Source organism: Nesoenas mayeri (assembly GCF_963082525.1).
Source record: "Nesoenas mayeri genome assembly, chromosome: 11".
NCBI classification, from domain to species: Eukaryota; Metazoa; Chordata; class Aves; order Columbiformes; family Columbidae; genus Nesoenas; species Nesoenas mayeri.
The window spans coordinates 13,234,026-13,253,410 of NC_137563.1; the positions used below are offsets into that span (position 1 = coordinate 13,234,026).

General features: G+C 67.2%; 3 protein-coding genes across 3 annotated transcripts; all 3 read right to left on the bottom strand.

The window, feature by feature from the left end:
- Nucleotides 1-83: 83 nt before the first annotated feature.
- LOC308044495 (uncharacterized protein) lies at nucleotides 84-867 on the bottom strand (the record flags this gene model as incomplete). The annotated part of the gene is made up of 2 exons (XM_080351228.1): nucleotides 84-324; nucleotides 500-867. 2 exons carry the CDS (start codon nucleotides 865-867, stop codon nucleotides 84-86), a joined length of 609 nt encoding a protein of 202 aa, XP_080207354.1.
- A 1,830-nt stretch (nucleotides 868-2,697) lies between these two features.
- Nucleotides 2,698-11,530, bottom strand: MAN2A2 (mannosidase alpha class 2A member 2). The gene is made up of 22 exons (XM_080351418.1): nucleotides 10,876-11,530; nucleotides 10,437-10,691; nucleotides 10,141-10,285; nucleotides 9,863-10,034; nucleotides 8,997-9,124; nucleotides 8,718-8,891; nucleotides 8,300-8,486; nucleotides 8,039-8,216; nucleotides 7,676-7,878; nucleotides 7,133-7,315; nucleotides 6,856-6,970; nucleotides 6,587-6,654; nucleotides 6,285-6,450; nucleotides 5,803-6,036; nucleotides 5,595-5,717; nucleotides 5,398-5,512; nucleotides 5,193-5,326; nucleotides 4,961-5,102; nucleotides 4,552-4,685; nucleotides 3,621-3,815; nucleotides 3,406-3,516; nucleotides 2,698-2,982 (listed from the first exon to the last, which is right to left on the bottom strand). Exons 1-22 carry the CDS (start codon nucleotides 11,005-11,007, stop codon nucleotides 2,830-2,832), a joined length of 3,447 nt encoding a protein of 1,148 aa, XP_080207544.1. The 5' UTR covers nucleotides 11,008-11,530; the 3' UTR covers nucleotides 2,698-2,829.
- Nucleotides 11,531-12,091: 561 nt separating this feature from the next.
- Nucleotides 12,092-18,857, bottom strand: FES (FES proto-oncogene, tyrosine kinase). Its single transcript, XM_080351435.1, has 20 exons — nucleotides 18,826-18,857; nucleotides 18,208-18,300; nucleotides 17,247-17,496; nucleotides 16,977-17,150; nucleotides 16,809-16,905; nucleotides 16,268-16,451; nucleotides 15,737-15,874; nucleotides 15,527-15,646; nucleotides 15,323-15,445; nucleotides 15,069-15,255; nucleotides 14,867-14,944; nucleotides 14,428-14,637; nucleotides 14,015-14,137; nucleotides 13,793-13,846; nucleotides 13,511-13,629; nucleotides 13,218-13,312; nucleotides 12,999-13,122; nucleotides 12,709-12,866; nucleotides 12,402-12,524; nucleotides 12,092-12,257 (listed from the first exon to the last, which is right to left on the bottom strand). Exons 3-20 carry the CDS (start codon nucleotides 17,469-17,471, stop codon nucleotides 12,115-12,117), a joined length of 2,475 nt encoding a protein of 824 aa, XP_080207561.1. The 5' UTR covers nucleotides 17,472-17,496; nucleotides 18,208-18,300; nucleotides 18,826-18,857; the 3' UTR covers nucleotides 12,092-12,114.
- Between the last annotated feature and the right edge of the window lie 528 nt (nucleotides 18,858-19,385).

The following is a 19,385-nucleotide window of genomic DNA, read 5'->3' on the forward strand; positions in this document are numbered from 1 at the left end:
CCTCGCGTGTCCCCTCCCGTGTCCTCCCCCGCATCCCCCCCGCCCCGCTGCACCCCGGGCAGGGGCCCCGACCCCCCACCCCCTCAGCACTCCCGGCCGGGGGGGGCGGGGGGCAGCCGGAGCCCCCCGGGGCGACGGGAGCTGCGGCGCGGGCGGGAGCGGGACAGGCGGCCCCCCGGGGTGGTGCGGGACGAGCGGCAGGCGCGGGGCAGGATGTGGCCAAGGCCGCAGCGCCGGGTCCGGTAGAAGTGCAGGAGGTCGACGGCCATGAGGAGGAGGACGAGGAGCCCGTAGAGCCCCACGAAGGGCAGGGCCAGCGGGTTCCTGCGGGGCGGGGCAGCCATGGACTCCACTGGCACAGCGATACCCCGCAAGGAGGGCCCGCCCGGGGACAGCTTTGGGCCCTGGGGTGACACCGCACCGGCCCTGGGGCTGTGCCAGAGCCCGGAGCCCCCGCTGCCCCCTCCCCAGCAGCACTGCCGGGCTGACCCCTGCTCACCGGAGGAGCCCCGGGCTGGCCAGGCTGGAGACGTTCACCCCGGTGAGGGCCTCCAGGGCCAGCTGGGAGCAGCAGGACTTGAGGGCGCGCGGGCCGGGCCGGCAGCAGTATCGGTGGCCAGGCGGGTCACTCAGCCGCGGGCAGTAGAAGCCGGGGTGATCACGGCCGTCAGGGCCCACGTAGCCCTCGCAGAGGTGCAGGTTCTGCACAGGGGCTGCAGCAAGACGCTGAGCTGGGCAAGTGCTGGGGCACGGCTCTGGTGTGGCGGCTGCCAGCCCCAGAACAGGGCCCGTGTTGGGCTTCGCCCCCGCAGCTGGGTAAGTCGGCAGCCAGTGCAGTGCTGGGGCGGCAGCGCCGTGCTGGGGCATTCTGCGCAGTGCTGGGGGTGCTGCCAACTCCAGCGAGGTGGCCTGGGCAGGGATGCTGCAGAGCAGAGCCTCCCCCAGCACCAGCAGTGCTGGCCCGGGCTGGGTGCACCCCAGGCCCATGGGACTGTACCCCCTGAGCACAGGAGCCCCGCAGCCCAGTCCTCAGGGTGGGCTTGGGTCAGGGGTGGGAGCACCAGATGCTGAGCGCAGCCCCCCCAGCACTGTCAGTTCCTGGCCCTGCGGCTGCCGTGACCTCCAGTGCTCGCCATCGCTCCAGCAAGGGCAAACACGGACGAAGAGCGAGATGGCAGCAGAGGGGAGGGGAAAGCTCCCAGGCCAGCAGGTCAGCCCCAGTCTCCCTGTATTGAACCCCCTTCCCATTGGCCACCAGCCCACAGGTACACACTTGTCATGCCACAGACATACTGCAGCAGGACCAGCCCCAGCACCACCACGCCTGGGCACGTCCCCAGCACGGCCCCCCAACCTCCATCAGGCCACTGGGGAGCAACCCACGGAGACGCGGTCCCAGCAGGGATGGGAGGACGGGCACAGGGAGCGGGAGGAGCGGCAGGGGCCGTACCTGTCCCAAGGAGGCCGGGGCACAGAGCTGTGGTGAGGAGCAGCCGGAGCAGGAGCCAACCGAGCATCTTCCCGGCTGATCCTGGGCAGAGGCAGCTCTGGCTCAGCAGAGGCAGAAACCACAGCCCCTCCTGCTCCCGCCTCCATCGGGCCCATCAAGAGCCACTCGGAGCCATTAGAGCCTCCTGCACTCCTGCCTGCTCCACAGGGACAGGGCTGGGAGGAGGGAGAATCGCTAATGAGCTGCTCAGGGCCAAGTGTAGGACCGGAGGCGCTTCCCCACCCTGCAGCGGGTACTGGTGCTGTGGGTCCTGGTTGGGCATCTCTGCCCATCAGGGGATCCCAGTGTCGTGGGCCACAGGCTGGGGTGTGGGGTGAGCTCCCAGGGCAGTGCACAGGCTGTGCCACAGCCCCTGGCAGCCAAACCCTGTGGGCAGTGGCCCCCACACCAGCAGCCTGGGCCCCCACCAGCCCCATCATTAGCCAGGCTCCAGCAGGGCTGCCGGTGCCACGCGGTGCCAGCACACGGCTGAGGTCCCCATGCCCCGGCACAACCCCCAGCGGGGTCGCAGCCCAGCCCTGCCCAGGCTCAGCTGTCCCTGGGGCTGCTCCGTGACAGCCCCACACGCTCTGCCCATCTCTGCCTGCGCTTGGGGCCACAGCTGAGCCCAGGGCTGCGCAGGGACTGAGACTGAGCTCAGCTTTACCAGCCCTCCCTTCGGCCCTCTCCCCTCCACAGTAATTAGCCCCAGGGGTCCCAGGGAGTGTGGCAACCCCTGCGGTCCTCACAGCAACTAAGAGGATGCTCCTGGTGACAGCTTCCCGGAGCCCGTCGGACACCACAGACCTGCTGGCCGGGCACTTTGGGCACCAGAGCATCGTTCCCACTGCCCCACGCAACCAGTGTGAAAACGTCAAATCAGACACAGACCAGGTCCCTTGGAAAACAGCCTCGTGTTTCCTACAAGCTCCAGGCGAGCTCCGTCTCCAGTGCACAGCAGCTCCTCAGGCAGCTGCCCCAACCCCACCAGGCTCCTGGCAGCCCCTGTGCTGCCCCACGGGCCGGGGGGAGCCCAGCCTGTGCACCGCCAGGGGCAGCCATGGGAACAAGGCAGGGCAGCCTTGCCCGCCCGCTGCCTGGAGCCATGCCCAGCCCCTGCCACAGGCAGCCCTGACACAGCAGCTTCTGAAATCTGAGAACACAGGACTAATAAATTAGAAGGCAGCAGCCTTTGCAAAGTCCGGCACCTCCTGCCCAGTGCCTGCTCGCCTGCTGCGGGTGCGCTGGCCCAGCCGCTCCCAGGCTGTGCCGGTGCCGCGGGGCTCAGCGCCGCTCCCATGCTGCCTGGCCTGTCTGCTCCTCTCTCGCTCCGGGAGACACTACACCAGGCGGATGCGGTAAGTGGCGATTTCCATGGGGTCCAGGTGGATGCTGGTGCTGTTGGGGGCTGCACCCAGCGGGTACATCAGCGTCAGCGAGGTGGGCTGCAAGGACCCCAGCTCCAGCCCCTGGAACAGGCTGCCTAGGGCCAGCTGGAGACAGAGGAGGGAGAAGGGCGGGTGGCCCAGGTGGGACATGGGGCCTGGCAGCACAGCGCTGCCCCCCAAGCGCTGTGCCCACAGCCCGTTCGCAGACCTCACGGCACCCAGGGCACCCCACAGACCCAGCACAGGCCCTGCCCTCCCTCCCTGGGTGTCTGGGGCTCGTGGAAGAGTCCAGACCCGCTTTGTGAGAAACCAACATCCTCCAGCTTTGCCCAGGCAAGGGGCAGAGCGGGGCTGCGCGCTGCACCGTGAGACTCTTGACCAGTCACCATTTCTGGGACGCTGGAGCTTGGAGACCCAGGGGCCCCCATTCTGGCCTGGCATGAGCACGTGGGGCAGCTCTGTCACTGGCCGTGCCAGAGCCCAGCTTGGCTCTGACCTGGCAGTGGGGAAGGCAGCAGCGGCTCTTACCCTGCCCTGGCTGGTGGTGCAGTTGAAGCCCAGGTTCTTGGCCTCCAGGCTGCAGTCAAAGCCTTTGCGGTGCAGGATCAGGGCTGCCTCGGCTGAGGGCAGCGAGTCATCCTGCCAGGAGACAGGGAGTGAGCTGTGACACTGAGGACAGTGGGTGTGAGACCCGAGTCCTCCTGCCCCAGGCCATGCTCGCCCTGCTCCCGGGCACAGCTCACCTCTGCCTGCAGCGTCCGCAGGTTCAGGATGTGGAAGTCGCAGGGGAGGGTGGTGGAAAGGGGCAGGAACGAGCGCAGAGCTGGTGGGGACGGCTTCTCCTGGGCCATGGGCAGGACCAGAGCCTCAGCGTTCAGGTGCATGGAGGTGAGGTGGCTCAGCAGCGAGGGGAAGCTGACAGGGCGCCCATCCTGCACCTGCCCAAGAGCAGGAAGGGTCAGCACGGGCCCAGGGAGCAGCAGGACAGGGCAGAGCCGGGACAGGGGCCACGGCACCTCCCGCTCATCGCAGCCTCCCCAGCAGCACCCACAGAACAGGCATCCAGCAGCACCAGGCACCCAGAGCTGACCCCTGGTGTGACCTCCTACCTGGTGCCCAAACAGGGCAGGCGTCTGCAGCCAGGCAGCCTGCATGGGCCTGGCTACTCATGGTCAGACTATGGCTCTGCTACAGGGCCTGGCTAGTCTAGTGGCTAGTGGCTAGTGGCTAGCGGCTAGTGCACGAGACAGGGAGAGGTGGTGGGGCCAGGCCGGCCATTACCTCTGGGCTGCCAGTCCTGGCGCCGAGGAAGCCCAAGGCTTTAAACATGGAGGCCAGTTTGGAAAAGAAGCCGGAGCTCTGAACAGGTGACATGTCGCACGCACAGAGAGCAGCAAGGGGATGGCACAAGAACACCACAATTACAAGGGGGATGGCCCCACACCCCGGCTGTGGGACAGACCCTGGTCCACGGTCGCACCCTCCCCAAAGACCTGCCCCAGGCAGAGCCGTCCCTGTGCCATGCCAGCATGATGGCAGGGCCGGGGGCTGCAGAGAGGAGAGCCTGCACCCCAATACACATGTGGCTTCCTGCTATGTCCCGTGGCTGGGCTGAGCTGTCCAGTGAGCAGCACCATGCCCAAGCCTGGTCCTGCAGCCTTGCAGCTCACACACCTTGTTGGCGGTGGAGCGGCGTTCCAAGAGCAGGCGGAAGCGGTTGCAAGTCCGTTTGTTGTCCTTCAGCCCCTGGCCCAGGCCCCGGTTGTCATCCTGCATGAGGCGACGGTCCAGGATCACCTCCAGCTGGCCTGTGGAGAGCCGGTCCCACCACCCCAGCGTCAGCAGGAGCCAGTCACCCCACACCCTCAGCTGCCAAATGTGGACATGCTCCCACAGGACTGGGGACAGCTGGGGAACCCCCAGGGACAGAGGGACCAGGACACCATTTGCCCACCTGCAGCACCCCCCTGCACCCACCCCGTGGCACCTTCCTCCCCAGCATCCCTGGCCGAGGGCAGTCCCGGCCCTGCACCAGCCCCGCGGCTCCCCAGGGCACAGCCCCGGCCCCCAGCCCCCGGCTCACCGCTGGCGAGGCTGGACACCCCCAGCGCCTGGGCTGTGTGCAGCGTCAGGCGGCTCCGTGGGTCCTGGATGTAGGCCATGGTGGGCATGGGGTAGAAGTTGGCTTGCAGTGGCAGCTTCCGCTGGTACCTGCGGGGCTGGATCTGCCAAGGGACAGGGCTCAGCACCGAAGGTGGCTCCACGGTGCCGGAGCACTGTCCCCCGCTGCTGTCCCTCCCCAGGCCCACAGATACCTGGAAACCATTGAGGTCTGTGAAGAAGGTGTCGTCGCTCTCAATGTCTGTGCTGAAGCGCAGGGCCAGCTCCTTGTTGATGTGGTCTCGGATGTCCACCAGGCAGGTCACCTCCAGGGACAGGCCCTCCACCCCTGCAGGCAGGCAGTGAGGGGCTGCTCCCCCCAGGCCAGCAACTGCCTCGGCACAGCCACGCGTGTCTCACCTGGCACGTTGTAAAGCCGCACCATGATCTGCACATGCTGGTAATAGCTGGCAACCTCTGAGAAGAGGGGTCCCTCTGTCACCCGCACCACCGGGGGGTCCTTGGGGACGTAGGGCTGGGAGAGGAGGGCTGTGCTGAGCTGCTGCTGGCAGGCCTGTTGCGGGGCCACGGGCATGGCTGCCAGCAGGCTCCCGTACCTTAGCCTCGCCGTCAGGCAGAAACAGATAAGCTCCGCTTTTGTCCTTTGACGTCCTGGTGCCATAGACAAGGAACTCGCTGCTCACCCGCTGCTCCTGCTCCTCCCCAGCTCGGCGGATGCTCTGCAGGGCACAGGCCAGCACAGCATGAGCACACAGTGCCGTGTCCCCTCTCTCCTCACCCTCGCCACCAGAGCCCCGCACTCGCCTGCAGCAGGCCCGAGCGCCCCGAGAAGCAGGCACGCAGGTGCTGGTTCTCCAGGCAGAAGTCATTGGCGGCAGCCGGGAAGACGTGCAGGGGTACGGCCTCCTGCTGGTGCACGGGCAGGTCCCGGCCGTGCAGGTAGAGGCGCACGGAGGACGCCAGCGTGGGGCGGCCGAAGGACTCGTGCAGCTGCAGCACACGCAGCCCCAGTGCGGGCAGCCGGGCCAGGACCGACACCTGCGGCAGCGCCGAGGCCTGAGCCAGCCCTCACCTGGGTCCTGCTGGCAAAGACCCAGCACGGCGCTGCCGCGGCCACTGCTGAAGGGTGCTGTGGGGGGTTCCCGAGCAGTGGGGGCTTGCGTTGGGATGTGGGACACTTGTTGCCAGAGGTGAGGGCTGAGGGGGTGTCCCAGCCGTGGGAGCAGCAGGTGAGGGGGCTGTGCGGGCTGAAATGCAGGGAGAGTGGGCACCAGGGCACCCTGTACCTGGTAGACATCGGGCACCACGTCGGTGGCAGAGCCCCAGTGCGCGCTGAGCTGGCAGGGCAGGGGCTGCCCCTCCTCGGAGAGCACATGTGTGTGCAGGGAGTCCACCAGCACCGGCACCACACTCAGGCGCTCCTGGTCCAGCGGGTTGAACACCACCAGGAACCTGCTGGGGGTCACACAGGGATAGCCACCCCAGCCCCACAGTGTCCCACATGCTCCACACCGCCCATGGGGCCCGTGCACCCCCTTGCTGCCCCCCACGGCCCCACAGCCCCGAGAGCCAGGCTGGCAGCCCCTACCTGGGCAAGGCGCCCAGTTTGACCACAGTTTTCTCTGGGAGGGAGTCCTGGCTGGCGCGCATGTCATCCTGGAGAGAGGAGCAGTCAGAGCCAGGGGGTACCCGCCATGGGACCCAGGAACACTGGCACAGGCTGGGACCCCTTCCCCATGCCACTGCCCAGCACTGCACAGGCAGGCAAGGCAGTTCTCCCTGGGGACACAGGGACAGCTGCCCCAGCATGGCCTGGTGTGCCAGGGCACATGGAGCCACGGGGCAAGTGCTGCTCACCATGCCAAGAAAAGGTGCTGCAGGGTCGTGGTGGTAGGTGTTCTTGTCCCCCAGCACGAGGTAATGCGCAGCATTGATGATGACACGCTTGAGGTTGGTCAGAGAGTGGAGCAGCCTGGGGCACAGGCACAGTGAGCCACCTGTGACTGTGCCATCCTGTCCCAGTGTCCCCCCAACAGCCCCTGGGATAGGGGCACCACAGGACCCAACACACAACCACAGTCCCAGCCCTGTGCCCACCAACCCTCCAGAGCCGCACCCTGGCCCCTGCACGCACCGGGATCCATAGTCAACCGCCACAGCCTCCTTGGCGGTGCCAGTGATGGCATCGTGGTGCTGGAAGAGGCCCAGGTTGCGGCGGGCATTGCTCAGCAGGGCGTAATCAGAGACTGGGTACCGGCCATAAGTGCCGGTGCGGCGGGCGTGGGCAAGCGCCAGGCTGAACAGGATCTCTGCCCCCCTGCACAACAACAGGTCACCACGGGCCCTGGCACCCGGAGGAGCAGCAGCCCGACCTGTGTGCCCACAGTGCACAGGACACAGCCTTGGGGCGGCCAGGTGGTGGCACCCGCTGCCCTGGGGCTGGGCAAGGGGCCGGCGCTGCCTGGGCCGTGGCTGGGACCCCCAGCGACCTGGTGACCGGGCACAGACTGACTGGGCACAGACCAGGCACAGACCGGGCACAGGCCAGGCACAGACTGGGCACAGACCGGGCACAGACTGGGCACAGAACGGGCACAGGCCAGAGCGCCAGGTGCTACCCGGCCAACTCTGCCCCCAGCACACACCCCCTGTGTGGGGCCAGCCCGCACCCCCTCACCGGAGATGGGCCTCCAGCACCCGGTCCAGGCTCTTGTAGAAGGGCCGGGAGGTGAAGTATCCCGTCCAGTAGTGATCCTCCCGGTCCGCATAGGAGAAGAAATCCCCCGTCAGCACTGGGAACCCGGGTGGTCTCATCCCCGGCACAATGCCCACCTTCTTGTATAAAGCATCAAAGTAGTCGGAGAGCGTCCCAAACTGCGCCTGCAGGACACGCGCAGAGCCCTGAGCACATGGGGAGCTGCCACAGCTCACGTTGCCCCTCCCACACTGCCCACCCCCAAACTGGGCTCCCCACAACCCCCATCTGTGGGGCCCTGCTCTCTCCAGCCTCCTGTGCTGCCCTAGACCCCCCTGCATGTACCTGGACGTGGAGGTTGGGCTGGGAGTTGAGGAAGTCGAAGATGCGCTGGTAGTTGAGGAACTGGGCGTCCCACTCCTGCGGCTTGTCATAGCGGAAATCGTCTCCCAGAGGCACCAGCAGCACCTTGCTGCGGTACAGCTTGGACTTCTTGCGGTACTGGTCCAGCAGCAGCTGGGCTCTGTGTCAGGGCCAGGGCGTGAGTTGGTGCCTGGGCAGGGCCCTGGGGCTCGGAGCCGCCGTCCCTGTCCCCGCAGCACTCACCGCTCCGCCACGTTGGCATCGGTGATGGCTCGGGGAGGCACCTTCCATGGGCAGTTGATCCGGCCACCTGGCAGGCGCTTGAAGTCAAACTGGCAGCAGATCTTGGGGTCTGGCCCACAGGTGTGGGGCACATCGTAGCTGTAGAAGGGCATCATGTGGCAGAAGATGTCGGTGCTGGCATCCGGGTCTGTGGGACCAAGGACAGATGAGCATCAACAATATCTCCACCTTGCCTGTCCCCAAGCAGGGGTCCCACAGGCACCCTGGGGCTGTCCTACAGGACAAAACTGCCACAGGGCAGCGCCACCACCTCCCAGCCAGGCTCACTAGCCACACAGGAAAGTGGTCAGTAGCTGTTCCCCACTTCCACCCACCCTGCAAGGGCCCTTCTGCCCTTGCTGCCCTGGCAGCCCCTCACCCCATGTCTGTCTCCACATGAACTCCAGGTTCTGAGTGGCAGCAAAGTGCTTCTTGATGGCATAGTGCACACGCTGGATGAGCATCCCCGTCAGGTTGGAGCGCTTCAGAAGGTAGGGCATGGTGGAGCTGTACCCAAAGGGGTCAACGGCCCAGCCGGATCGGGGTGTCACGCCTGGGGACACAGACCCGTCAGCTCCATGGGGTGGGGGTGCCCACGGGCACATTGAGCAGACCCGTGCCAGCACCACCCCCACTGCCCAGCACTCCCAGCTCTCACCAATGTTCTTCTCCAGCCACTGATGCCCCTCAATCAGCTGGTCAATCATGGCAAAGTAGTGGGAATTGGCCTCATCGGGCATCACCCAGCCACCCGTCACCATCTCCAGCTGCCCATTGCCAACCAGCCTGCAAGGGGGACACACAAGACACCACCAGCTCCGGGCAAAGCCCTGTGACCAGCTGCATGTCCATGGCAGAGCCTCCCCAGTCTTGGGGCCACCTGGTCCCACCGCAGCCTCCGCAACCACCAGCTGCCATGTCCCACCACCCGCACTGTCCCCACACGGACAGACAGACAATGGACAGATGTCACTCCACAGCACCGGACTGGCCGAGGCCCCAGCCAGAGCCCATCCCCACGCAGGCCACGAACGTCCACTGTGCCCTGCAGCCCATGATCCCTCTGTCCTCCACCCCAGCCCTCCCAGGGAAGGGGGGTGACAACAGGGACATCTCCCACCACACAGTGCTGCTCTCCAGGTCTCCCAGCCCCTGAGGGTGCCCTGGGCCTTGCAAGGTGTTGGCACCACTTGGGCCCTGCAGCCGAGTTTGCGTGCTCAGGGTTATAGTGATGGGAGGGAGTTTCCCAGCCCCAGGAGCACAGAGAGAAGCGTGGGTGAGACCTGCCTCTCCCAGCTCCTCAGACCCTGCTGTGGAGTGTGTCACACACCCCGTGTCCCTGCACACTGCCGTGTGTCTGATGTCTCGCGGCACCGAGAGGTTGCTGGCAGTGCCAGGCACCCCATGGTAAGCTGCGCAGAGCCCCCGGTGCTGCACTGCAGCCTGGGCAGTCTTCGTCTCCCCAGGGCTCCTCCCTCCGACTCCTGGTGCTCGCAGGGCAGTGGAGGCGGGGGGCAGCCCTACCTCCGCACTGCAGCCCGCTTCTGGGCACTGATGTTGTCCCACCACTTGGAGAAGAAGGAGATCTCAGACCAGATGAAGCGCCGGCGCGGGTCCTCCTGCATCTTCAGCACCATGCTGTTGAGGATGTGCTGCGTCTGGTCATAGTAGTACTTGTCAAAAGTCTTGATCCAGCCTGCCAGCACATGTTGGGGGTCAGTGTGCATGGCCCAGCCCTTCCCCGCAGATGTGCGGGGCAGCAGGGGCTGGGCTCGCCCGCCCCTTCCCTGCCTGCTACTCACCGGGGTCGTTGTGCGAATGCGGCACCACAAACACCTGCAGCGGCTCCATGTCCCACTCGTTGGGCTCATAGGTGATATCAAAGCCCTGCTTCCACACACCGCCGTCCTGGTTGTCAAAGGGCAGCAGGGAATACACAGCCATCATCTGCCAGGTGGGAGACAGGGCTCAGGGCAGACCCCGGATGGAGAGACCCCCAACAGCACAGGGCCAAGACCCCATGGACACCCTGGTATGGAGCCCCTCGTGCCAGCAGAGATGTGCCCCGACCTGCTGCACCAAGACTGTGGCCCCTCACCTGCAGGTCTGGGCTCTGTCCCTTGCCCCCCAGGGCAAACTGGCAGTCCTGCGGGGACACGGAGAGGAAGCTCGGGCGACTCTCAGGGGGCAGCACCCAGGAGCCATTTGGTGTGTGGTGGGGCAGCGCCGGCTGCCCCTCTGTGTGGGCTGTCAGCTCCAGCACCGAGTCCTTGATGTGGCTGATGATCTCGTGGTTCTCCTCCAGCAGCTGCTCCAGCTGCTCAATGCGGTTCTGCAGCACTGAGATCTGGCTCTGCTGATGCAGACGCCACGATCAGAGCCACTGCTGCCCTTTGCCAGGCAGGTCTGGGCCCCACGGGCACCGACAGCAGCAGCAAACAAGCCCTGGCCCCAGTAACCAGGCTGTGCCGCTGCCCCCGAGCAGTCCTGTCCCTGTCCCTGTCCCACTTGCCCGTCCCCACAGCCCCGCCGCTCACCCTGGGGAAGTTGCCCCCGCTCTGGTGGCGTGTGGGGTCGTGCTGCACCCGGTCCAGCATCAGGTAGAGGGAGAAAACAGCCACGCAGAAGATGGCAGCTCCACACACTGTCACCTGCTTCTTCAGCTTCATCCCGCAGCGCCGCAGGGACGGCCCCGCGCCCGGGCAGAGCGGTGCCGGTGCCCCGGGGGGCACGGCCGGGGCGGAGTGCGGGCCGGACGGGCGCAGGGACACGGGCCGGGCCGGTGCCGCCTGCCCGGGGCTGAGCGCAGCCCGGCGCGCCCCTGCCCTGCCCGGCCCTTGCTCGCCTCCTGCCCGCCGCCAACCTCCTCCTCGCCCCCCCGTGTCCTACTTCGCTTAATCCGGCACCGGGTATTTATAGCCCAGGTTGGAGCTGCACCGGCCCGGGGCTGGAGGGGACGGGTCGGCAGCAGCCGGGGCCGGAGGAGGCCGCGGCGGCCCCGCCGAGCCGGGAGCCCGGGGCCTCTGCGCCGCAGCCCGGCCCGGCGCGGGGAGGGGAGCGGGCCGGGCCGGGCCGGGCCGGGGCCGCCCACCGCGGGTCGGCTCTGGGGGCGCGGCGGCTCCGCTCTTACCCTGGGCGGCTCCGCGGCCCTTCCCGGCTCCTCACATCGCCCTGCCCAGGCGCCGGCTGCCACGGCCGCGATGGGCCAGGCCCCGCCCGCCGCCCCGCCCGCCCGGCCCCGGCCCCGGCGGGAGGCGGCTCCGCCGGGCAGCGCAGCGTGGCGACCGCTGCGGCGGGACCGACCCGGCCGGAGCGCTCGGGGGCAGCCCCGCCACCCCGCACAACGCGGGGGACAGACCCGGTCAGCCCTCCATGGCCCTGGGCACACACCCGGCCGACCCCCAGTAGCCCCGGGGACAGGTCTCGGCATCCCCCCGCAGCCCCGGGCTGGGTCGCGGTGCCAGTGCCGTTCCGGCGCCCCCGTCCCAGAGCAGCGCAGGCACATGGTCCCGCCGGCCCCCGGAGTCTGCACCCCCTGCACCCCCAGACGCAGCTGCTGTGGGGCTCGGTGGTTTATTACACAGGATCACGGCGGCAGGGCTGCGGGCGCCATGTCCCAGCGCGTGCGGGAGCCCCTGCCCCGGGCTGGGGGGCTCAGCCGCGTCCGACCGTCCCCAGCACCCGCTTCCCCGCAGGCACTGCCCGGGGCACGGGCCCGCGGCACACGGTGCGGTCCTGAGCGGGGCTGGCGGGACGTCTTGGGCTCGGCGGTTCCCTCACCGGTGCCGCTTGCGGATGGCAATGAGGTCCTGGTGGAGGGTGCTGAAGCTGGGCCGCTTGCGGGGGTCGTACTCCCAGCAGCGCTGCATCAGCTGGTACACCTCCTCGGGGCACTGCTCCGGGCGGTCCAGCCGCACGCCTGGAAAGCAGGGATGGTGACATGGCAGCCAGCACCACCAGCCCCTCATCCCCACAGCCCTGTCCTGCCCATCCCACAGGCACGGCCCCACAGCGGAGCTGCAGTGCGGGGCCCTCGAGAGCCGGACCTCGGCTGCGTGCTCACCCTGCTCCACGGCCTCTCGTGTCTGCTGGTTGCTGAGGTTGGCATAAGGGACAGCACCCAGGCTGAAGGCTTCCCACAGCAGGATCCCGAAGCTCCAGACGTCACTCTCTGAGCTGTATCGGCCTGGGAACATGGGGTGGGACGGCTGCTTGCAGCTGGGGACACCTGTGGCACCACTGCCCTGGCTGGGGTGCCCCTCCGACTCCCTTCCCAGGACCAGGCGCTGGGCACAGCACGGTGAGCCCTGGACTCCTGGCTCCCAGCTGTGCCATGGGGCTGCCTGGCCACGTCCGGCTCCATCCCTTACCGTAATTGAGTGCTTCGGGCGCGGTCCACTTGACGGGGATCTGCTTCATCCCACCCGTGGAGGCATAGATGCCATCCTCCTCCTCCCGTGACATCCCGAAGTCACTGATCTTGAGGGCATTCTTCTCCGTCACCAGGCAGTTGCGAGCGGCCAGGTCCCTGGGATGGCCCAGAGCCATCAGCTGCACATGCGGCCATCCACAGGCCCCTCACCTGGCACGCGATGGGCGCAGCAAGGGCTCTGGGGTTCACCTGCCCTGCTCGGCACATGCCCGCATTGCCAGAGCCCACCTGTGGATGCAGTGCTTGCTCTCCAGGTACTCCATGCCAGCGGCAGCGTTCTCTGTCATCTTGATCAGCTCCTTCACGCGCAGATGGGGCCCCTCACTGCGCAGGAAGCTCAGGAAGTCCCCCCCTGCACCCAGGATGGCGGAGCTGGCGGGCGGCTGCCCTGGTACACCGCAGTGAGCTGCACACACCCACCGTCTGCCACGGGACGGGGCCACTCACCCTGCACCAGCTCCATAACGATGTAAATGGGCTGCTTCTGGGTGCAGACGCCAATGAGCCGGACGATGTTGGGGTGGTTGTACTGCTTGAGAATCCTGTGGGGACAAGGAAGGGCACCGTGGGTGCTCAGGGCCACATGCCACCTCTGTGCTGTCCCCAGGACGCTGTGCCTCGCTGACCCAGGGACAAGACCCTCAGCACAAGGATGCTGCAGTACCAGGGGGTTAGAACAGCCCCAAGTCCTGAGGACAGACAGACAGACAGACTGGGATCAGTGTGATGACTGCACAAACCTGGCTTCTTGCAGAAACTTGGCCTTGAGTTCAGGTGGGAGGGTTTCCCGGCAGGATTTCACAGCCACGGGGGTGTTGTCAGCACGCAGGCGGCCGCTGAACACCTCCCCAAAGTTACCCTGCCGAGAGACGCGGCTGCACCAGCACAGCTTGCCATGGTGTGGCCAGGGGCATCCCATCCTCCTGTGACCCCCTGGGACAGCCCTGTCTCCTGCAGACCCCTGGGACAGCCCTGTCCTCCCACAGACCCCCACAGGCAGGGACCGGAGCACCCCGACTCACCCGGCCAATGCGCTCCCCCAGCAGCACATCCTCGTGGTTGAGCACCCATTTGTCCTGCAGACACCAAAGGTCGTGAGCCATCCCCCAGCCCACCGCAGGCCCGCACCCCCTGCCCCTGCAGCTTCCCCTCAGGTAGCCCTGGAGGGGGGTCTCCAGTGTCCAGGCCCCCCAGGGCTGCCCCATGTGCAGGGGACTTGTCTGCCTCCCCGCTGCCCATGTCACCTTGGGCACAGCCCTGGCCAGGACGATCCCGCTCTTGCGCGTGATGGGCTGCTGGCTCTGCAGGAGGTGCTCGATCAGTAGCGGGATGGTGGGGAAGCCGTCCCCCTCCAGCCGGTACATGTTCTGTGGGGAGGGGAGGTGAGGGGTTTCCTGCCCCACACATGGTCTGGGGTGCACGAGTGTGCACACACATGGCACAGGACATGCCTGCACACTGGGCATGGCAAGCATGCACAAGCGAGCACTCGCATACACAAAGCAGAGCTCACACCACGCTCCATGCTCGGCCCATACAAGAACGGGCACACAGAACCCATATTGTATGCACACGTCCTGTGCGCTCGCACCAGTCGCCCTGTGGCTGCAGAGCCAGGGGCCGTGCCCAGGCAGGGACCCCGGCTGCAGTCACTCACGTCGGCAGCCTGGATGATGAAGTGCCGGGGCTGCCCGTCCCACAGCACGCTGAGCACGTACTCCTGCTTGCCCTGGCTCTCCCGCACCAGGAAGTCCCCACTGCAGCTCAGCAGCTCCTGCACCTCCACACGCGGGATGGCCCCGTGGTACCAGACCTGCTGGCACAGCGGCTTCTGCACCTCCGGGATCAGGGGCACCGGGGGCGGCAGCTGAGTGGAGACAGGGGTGAGCCCAGCGATGTCCCTGGGCCGTGCTGGGGCAGCAGCGGTGGCTGGAAGCTGCACCCAGGGCAGGAGCAGCAGAGGCTGGAAGGGCTGGAGCACTGAGGGGAGGGGGCTATAAGGTGGGGAGGAGAGGGTAGGGGGTGCTGGGGGGCAGGGAGGCTCAGCAAGGCACCCAGTAGGAGGGCAGAGTGGCCAGAGGTGCCCAGGGACTCACCGAGTACTTGGGGCTGAAGATGCCCGAGATGTGATTCTTGAGGGTCTCCAGAGCAGAGGCCCCACTCCGCTCCTGCTCCTGGAGAGGTGTGAGAGCTGTGCCCTGCAGGGGGAGACCCCAGCCCAGCACACCCCATCCCTGCGGTTTCCCCAGCCTATCACACCCAATCCCTGCAGGTCCCAGTGCGGGAGGGAGGACTCACGGCAGAGCAGACGGAGTGCCGGTCCTCCTGCAGCGGCAGGGCGGGCAGGGGCTCCCCGCTGTCCAGCACCACCAGCTTCTCTGTCAGCAGCTCCCGCTGAGCCTGCAGCTTGGCCTGGGTGCACAGGCAGCCCTCGAGCTGCTGCTGTGCGTCCTGCAGCCCCTGCCACTTGCTCAGCAAGTGCACCCTGGGGACAGGACAGGACGTCAGGCCCAGCCACCCCAGCCCCTCGGCCCCTGCCCACCAAACCTCACCGCTCCCCGGGGCTGCGTCCCTGCTCCTCGTCCCGGATCTCCGCCTGCAGCTCCCGCACCCGCTGCTCCTTGCTGCCCACAGCCTCTGTGGCAGCCACCAGCTCCTCCTCAACCGACGTCAGGCTGCAAATGATGCAGGTGCCGGATGGCACTGAGCTGCGCTGCAGCCATGGCAGCCCCAGCATACGGCCTAGCCCCGCTCACCAGTGCTGGACGCTTTCGACAGTCAGCTCGTTGAGCTGCAGCTCCCCTGGGGCCAGGCTCTCCGTCTCCTCCAGCAAGCTCTTGTCGAAGGACACGGCTGGCGGCACCTCAGAGCCGTACCTGCAGGCAGCCAGCGTGGCTCAGCCTCCTGTCTGCCCCGCGGCTGGCAGGGCCATGACTGCAGAGGGGCTGCGCTGCCTGCGGCCGTACCTGTGGCTCTGGATGAAGCCACTGTACTCCGTGGCCGGGTCAATGGCCTGGATGGCAGTGGTGATTTCCTGGTGCACGGCCAGCACATCCTCCTGCACCAGGCTGCTGATGCTGTAGTACTCCTTGAGGATCTCCTTCCTGCGGGAATGTGGCTGCTGGGGACTGCTGGGCTCCCATGCCCCCCAGCCAAGGGCCCCACAACACAGCACCACCGCCCCTGCCCCAGCCGTGCCGCCCAGGCTGGCCCGTCCCTGTGTCCCACTGGCTTGTGCATTCAGTCCCCACATCTCGCACGGTGCTGCGGAGCATCACTGTGACAGCCCCAGCGCGAGGGGCAGGGGGTGCGCGGGCAGGTGACGAGGCAGGAAGGGTGCACATCGTCAGTAGGGCTCTGGCAGGAGGAGGGAGCGGCGCCAGCTCCCAGGGACCACAGGGTGCCCAGGGATGGGCAGCGGGACACAGGACAGGCAGCAGGACAAGGGGCAGGCAGCAGCAGCAGGCAGTGGGATGCGGGGCAGGCAGGGCTCTTACAGGACAAGGACCATCTCCTGCTGCAGGCTGTAAAGGGACTGGTGGAGGCTGGGCAGCGCCCGCTGGTAGTGGTGCTGGTGGTGGAGCGCGGCCGCCCGCACGGCCAGCACGTACTGGTTGTGCAGGGCATAGAGCTTCCAGAGGCTGCGCACATACTTCTCCTTTGCCTTGTCTCGCTCCTTGTCTGGGGGGAGAGGCCATAGAAAACAACCCCTGCTGCCACACTGCTGGTCCTGGTGCTTCAGCACGTTCCCCTGGTATCCAGCGGGGCTGGGGCTGAGGGGTAATGGGGCTGGGAAGGGGTCCCAGGGCAGGCAGGGGCCCTGGGCAGTCACACACCTCCCCACACACCTCTCCCTGTGACCCCTGGGAGGCTTGCCCAGTCCCCTGGGGCCAGGCTGGCCTCTCCCTGCACCACCCCAGAGCTCCCAGCCAGTCCAGGCTGCGCCGTGGGTCGCACAGGGCGGAGGGTGCTGCAGCCATCCCTGACCCGCCAGCAGAGCCTGGAGGGGACACAGTGGGATGGGGACGGGCCAGGTACCTTTGCTGGCCTCCTGGTACTTGCGCTTGGCCTGGGCGCTGTCACGTGCCAGGCTGCGGTACTGCGCCTTCAGCTTCTCCATCTCCTGCTGCGTGGTCTGCGGAGGAGGCGCTGTCAGGGGAGCGGGGCCAGGCCAGGCCCCCGCCGCCCCCGCCGGGACCCACGTACCCGGGTGTACTCCTGGCTGAGCTGCTGCCACCGCTCGCTGTAGGCCTTGCGGAGCTGCTGCTTGTCGCGAATGAGCAGGCTCAGCTTGGCCAGTGGCCCCGCCACCAGCTCCTCTGCGTGCCGCCGCAAGATCTGGCTCAGCGTCTCAGTCCGGCTCGCCAGCACCCACCAGGACTGCAGGGACACGGTGTCACAGGCGGTGTGGGGACTGCCAGCCTCTGACTCCACGCTGGCTCTGTGGGGCGTGCTCCCACACCAGGGCATCCCTACCTCCCAGATCTGACCGCCCTGGTCGCTGGTGCGGAGCTGCCCAGAGCCCTCCTGCTTCTCCAGCTGGGAGAACATGTTGTGCAGCATCCCTGCGTACTCGCGGTCGCTCTTGGCGCGCTGCGACATCCACTTCTTCATGGTCTCCAGGAGGCGCAGCTCACTGTCCTGCAGCCGCAGCAGCGCGCTGTGCCCCTGCGGGCACCACAGCTCTGGCCCGAAGCCCATGGCCCCGCGTCCCAGCGGGAGGAGGCTGCGGAGCGGTGGGGGAGCCTCAGCCATGGCTGCCACCCTGCACTGCGCTCACCTGTGCGTCACCCCCTCCTGTCCATGGGCTCCCTGGGACATGGAAGCTGGGCTGGGCGGCAGTGGGGTCAGAGCCCTCCCTGCCCCATGCGATTGGCCTCACAAAGTGCTTTCAAAGCAGATGGGAGGGCTGAGTGCACCCCAAGCCCCACGGCAGCTGGGGCCTCTGGAGCCGGTGCCAGGAAAAAGGAAATGTGGGTCAGAACCAGCAGCGTCTCCTCTGCCATGTGTGCGGGACTGCTCCTGGGGGCAGCACAGCCACAAATCTCCCAGCCGGGGCACCCACCCCATCCTGCCCATCAGCACCATCACCCCTGTTCCCGTGACAGGGACACACTGGGACAGAGGAGCTCTTGACGGCCAGGACACGGGTGGGGAGTCAGCAGGAGGAGGACAGGGTGCTGAGCCCTGCGGTAAGGTGCCAAGCCTGGATGTGTCCCAGTACCCAGGACCATTGGGAGCCCGACTGGTCCCAGTTGCAGTCCTGGGGTGCCCTGCCCTGCAGCAAGGGAGCAGCAGGAGCAGGAGGGTGCTGGGACACATCTCTGTGCTGGGCAGGATGTGCCCTGACACATCCTGTGACCCTGCAGAGGGCCAGGGCTGAGTCCCCCCCGCCCCACAAAGGGGTCCCTGTCCCCTGGGGCACGGCCCCTCTGACCTGTGTGTGCCGCAAGTCACTGCCGTTGGGCTGGTTCTGGCGTCCTCCCGGGGCCGGGGCCGGCGCAGTCTGGACCGGGTGCAGCTCCAGCTCCTGGGGAGGAACAGGAAACCCAGTGCTGACCATACAGCCATTGCGAGATTTCCTGCGCTTCCTCCCCTCCCTGCCAGTCCCCGCGCCCGTGGCTGATACCAGCACATGGCTCTGCTGTAGCTGGGCAGCTCCAGCCCTGCCGCCCCTCCAGCTGCCTTGTGCCAAGGCCTGGCCCCAGCAGGACTGGTGTCTGTGGGAGCCCAGGCCTTCTTCTCGTCCCAGCCATGGTTCCCCAGCCCCGTGGAGCCTGAGCTCAGCCCCAGCCTCACAGGGTTTCCCCCAGAAAAGCCTCTTCAGCCGTGCCTGGTCCTGCCTGTTCCCCAGCCCCTCTCTGTGCCCCAGCTGCCCTGAGAGGCTGCAGGGACTTGGGGGGGCCAGAGGCATCCTCAGGTCCCTATGGAGCCCTGCTGAGGGGGACCACTGTGAGCCTGGCCTTTGTGATCCTGAAAAGCCACAGGATGGAGCATCCACCACACGGGCACCCCCAAAGCCATGACCCAGCCCTCGGCGCCAGCCTGTGCTCACCTGGCCGGGACCCCGCTCCCTGCGCAGCCCCAGGTGCGTCCCCTCTCAATGTGCCTCCCTGGTGCTGCAGTGGGACCGCTCAGGCCAGGCAGCCACACTGCAGGGGCAGCCACCACCGCCCCGACCAGCACTGTCACACGTGTGTGTCACAGCCCAGCTCAGCTCTGCTCGGTGTCTTCAGGGCGGTTTGTGCAGAGCCCCAGTTCCTGTGCCCGTCAGGGAGGTCCCGGCCCCAGGTGGACGTCACAGTCATCTGCAGGACACAGCCGAGCTGGTTCCACTTTTGGAGGAAGTTGGGAGAAAAAATGTGTCAGACAGGAGTTTCGTTGACTGACCTTCCCACGGCTGAGCCGTGCCCAAGTGGTCACACCAAGGAGCAGCACAGTGGCACAGCACGACACGGCGTGGCGTGGCACAGCACAGCCAGTGGCTGCCACAGTGCCACGGGCACAGGCCCCGAGCAGCTGCCCAGCGAGGGCAGGAGGTTTCTGTACTGAGCAACACGAATCCCCACCCAGAGTCACTGCAGCCCCCTAGGCAAGAGGAGCCCAGTTAATGCC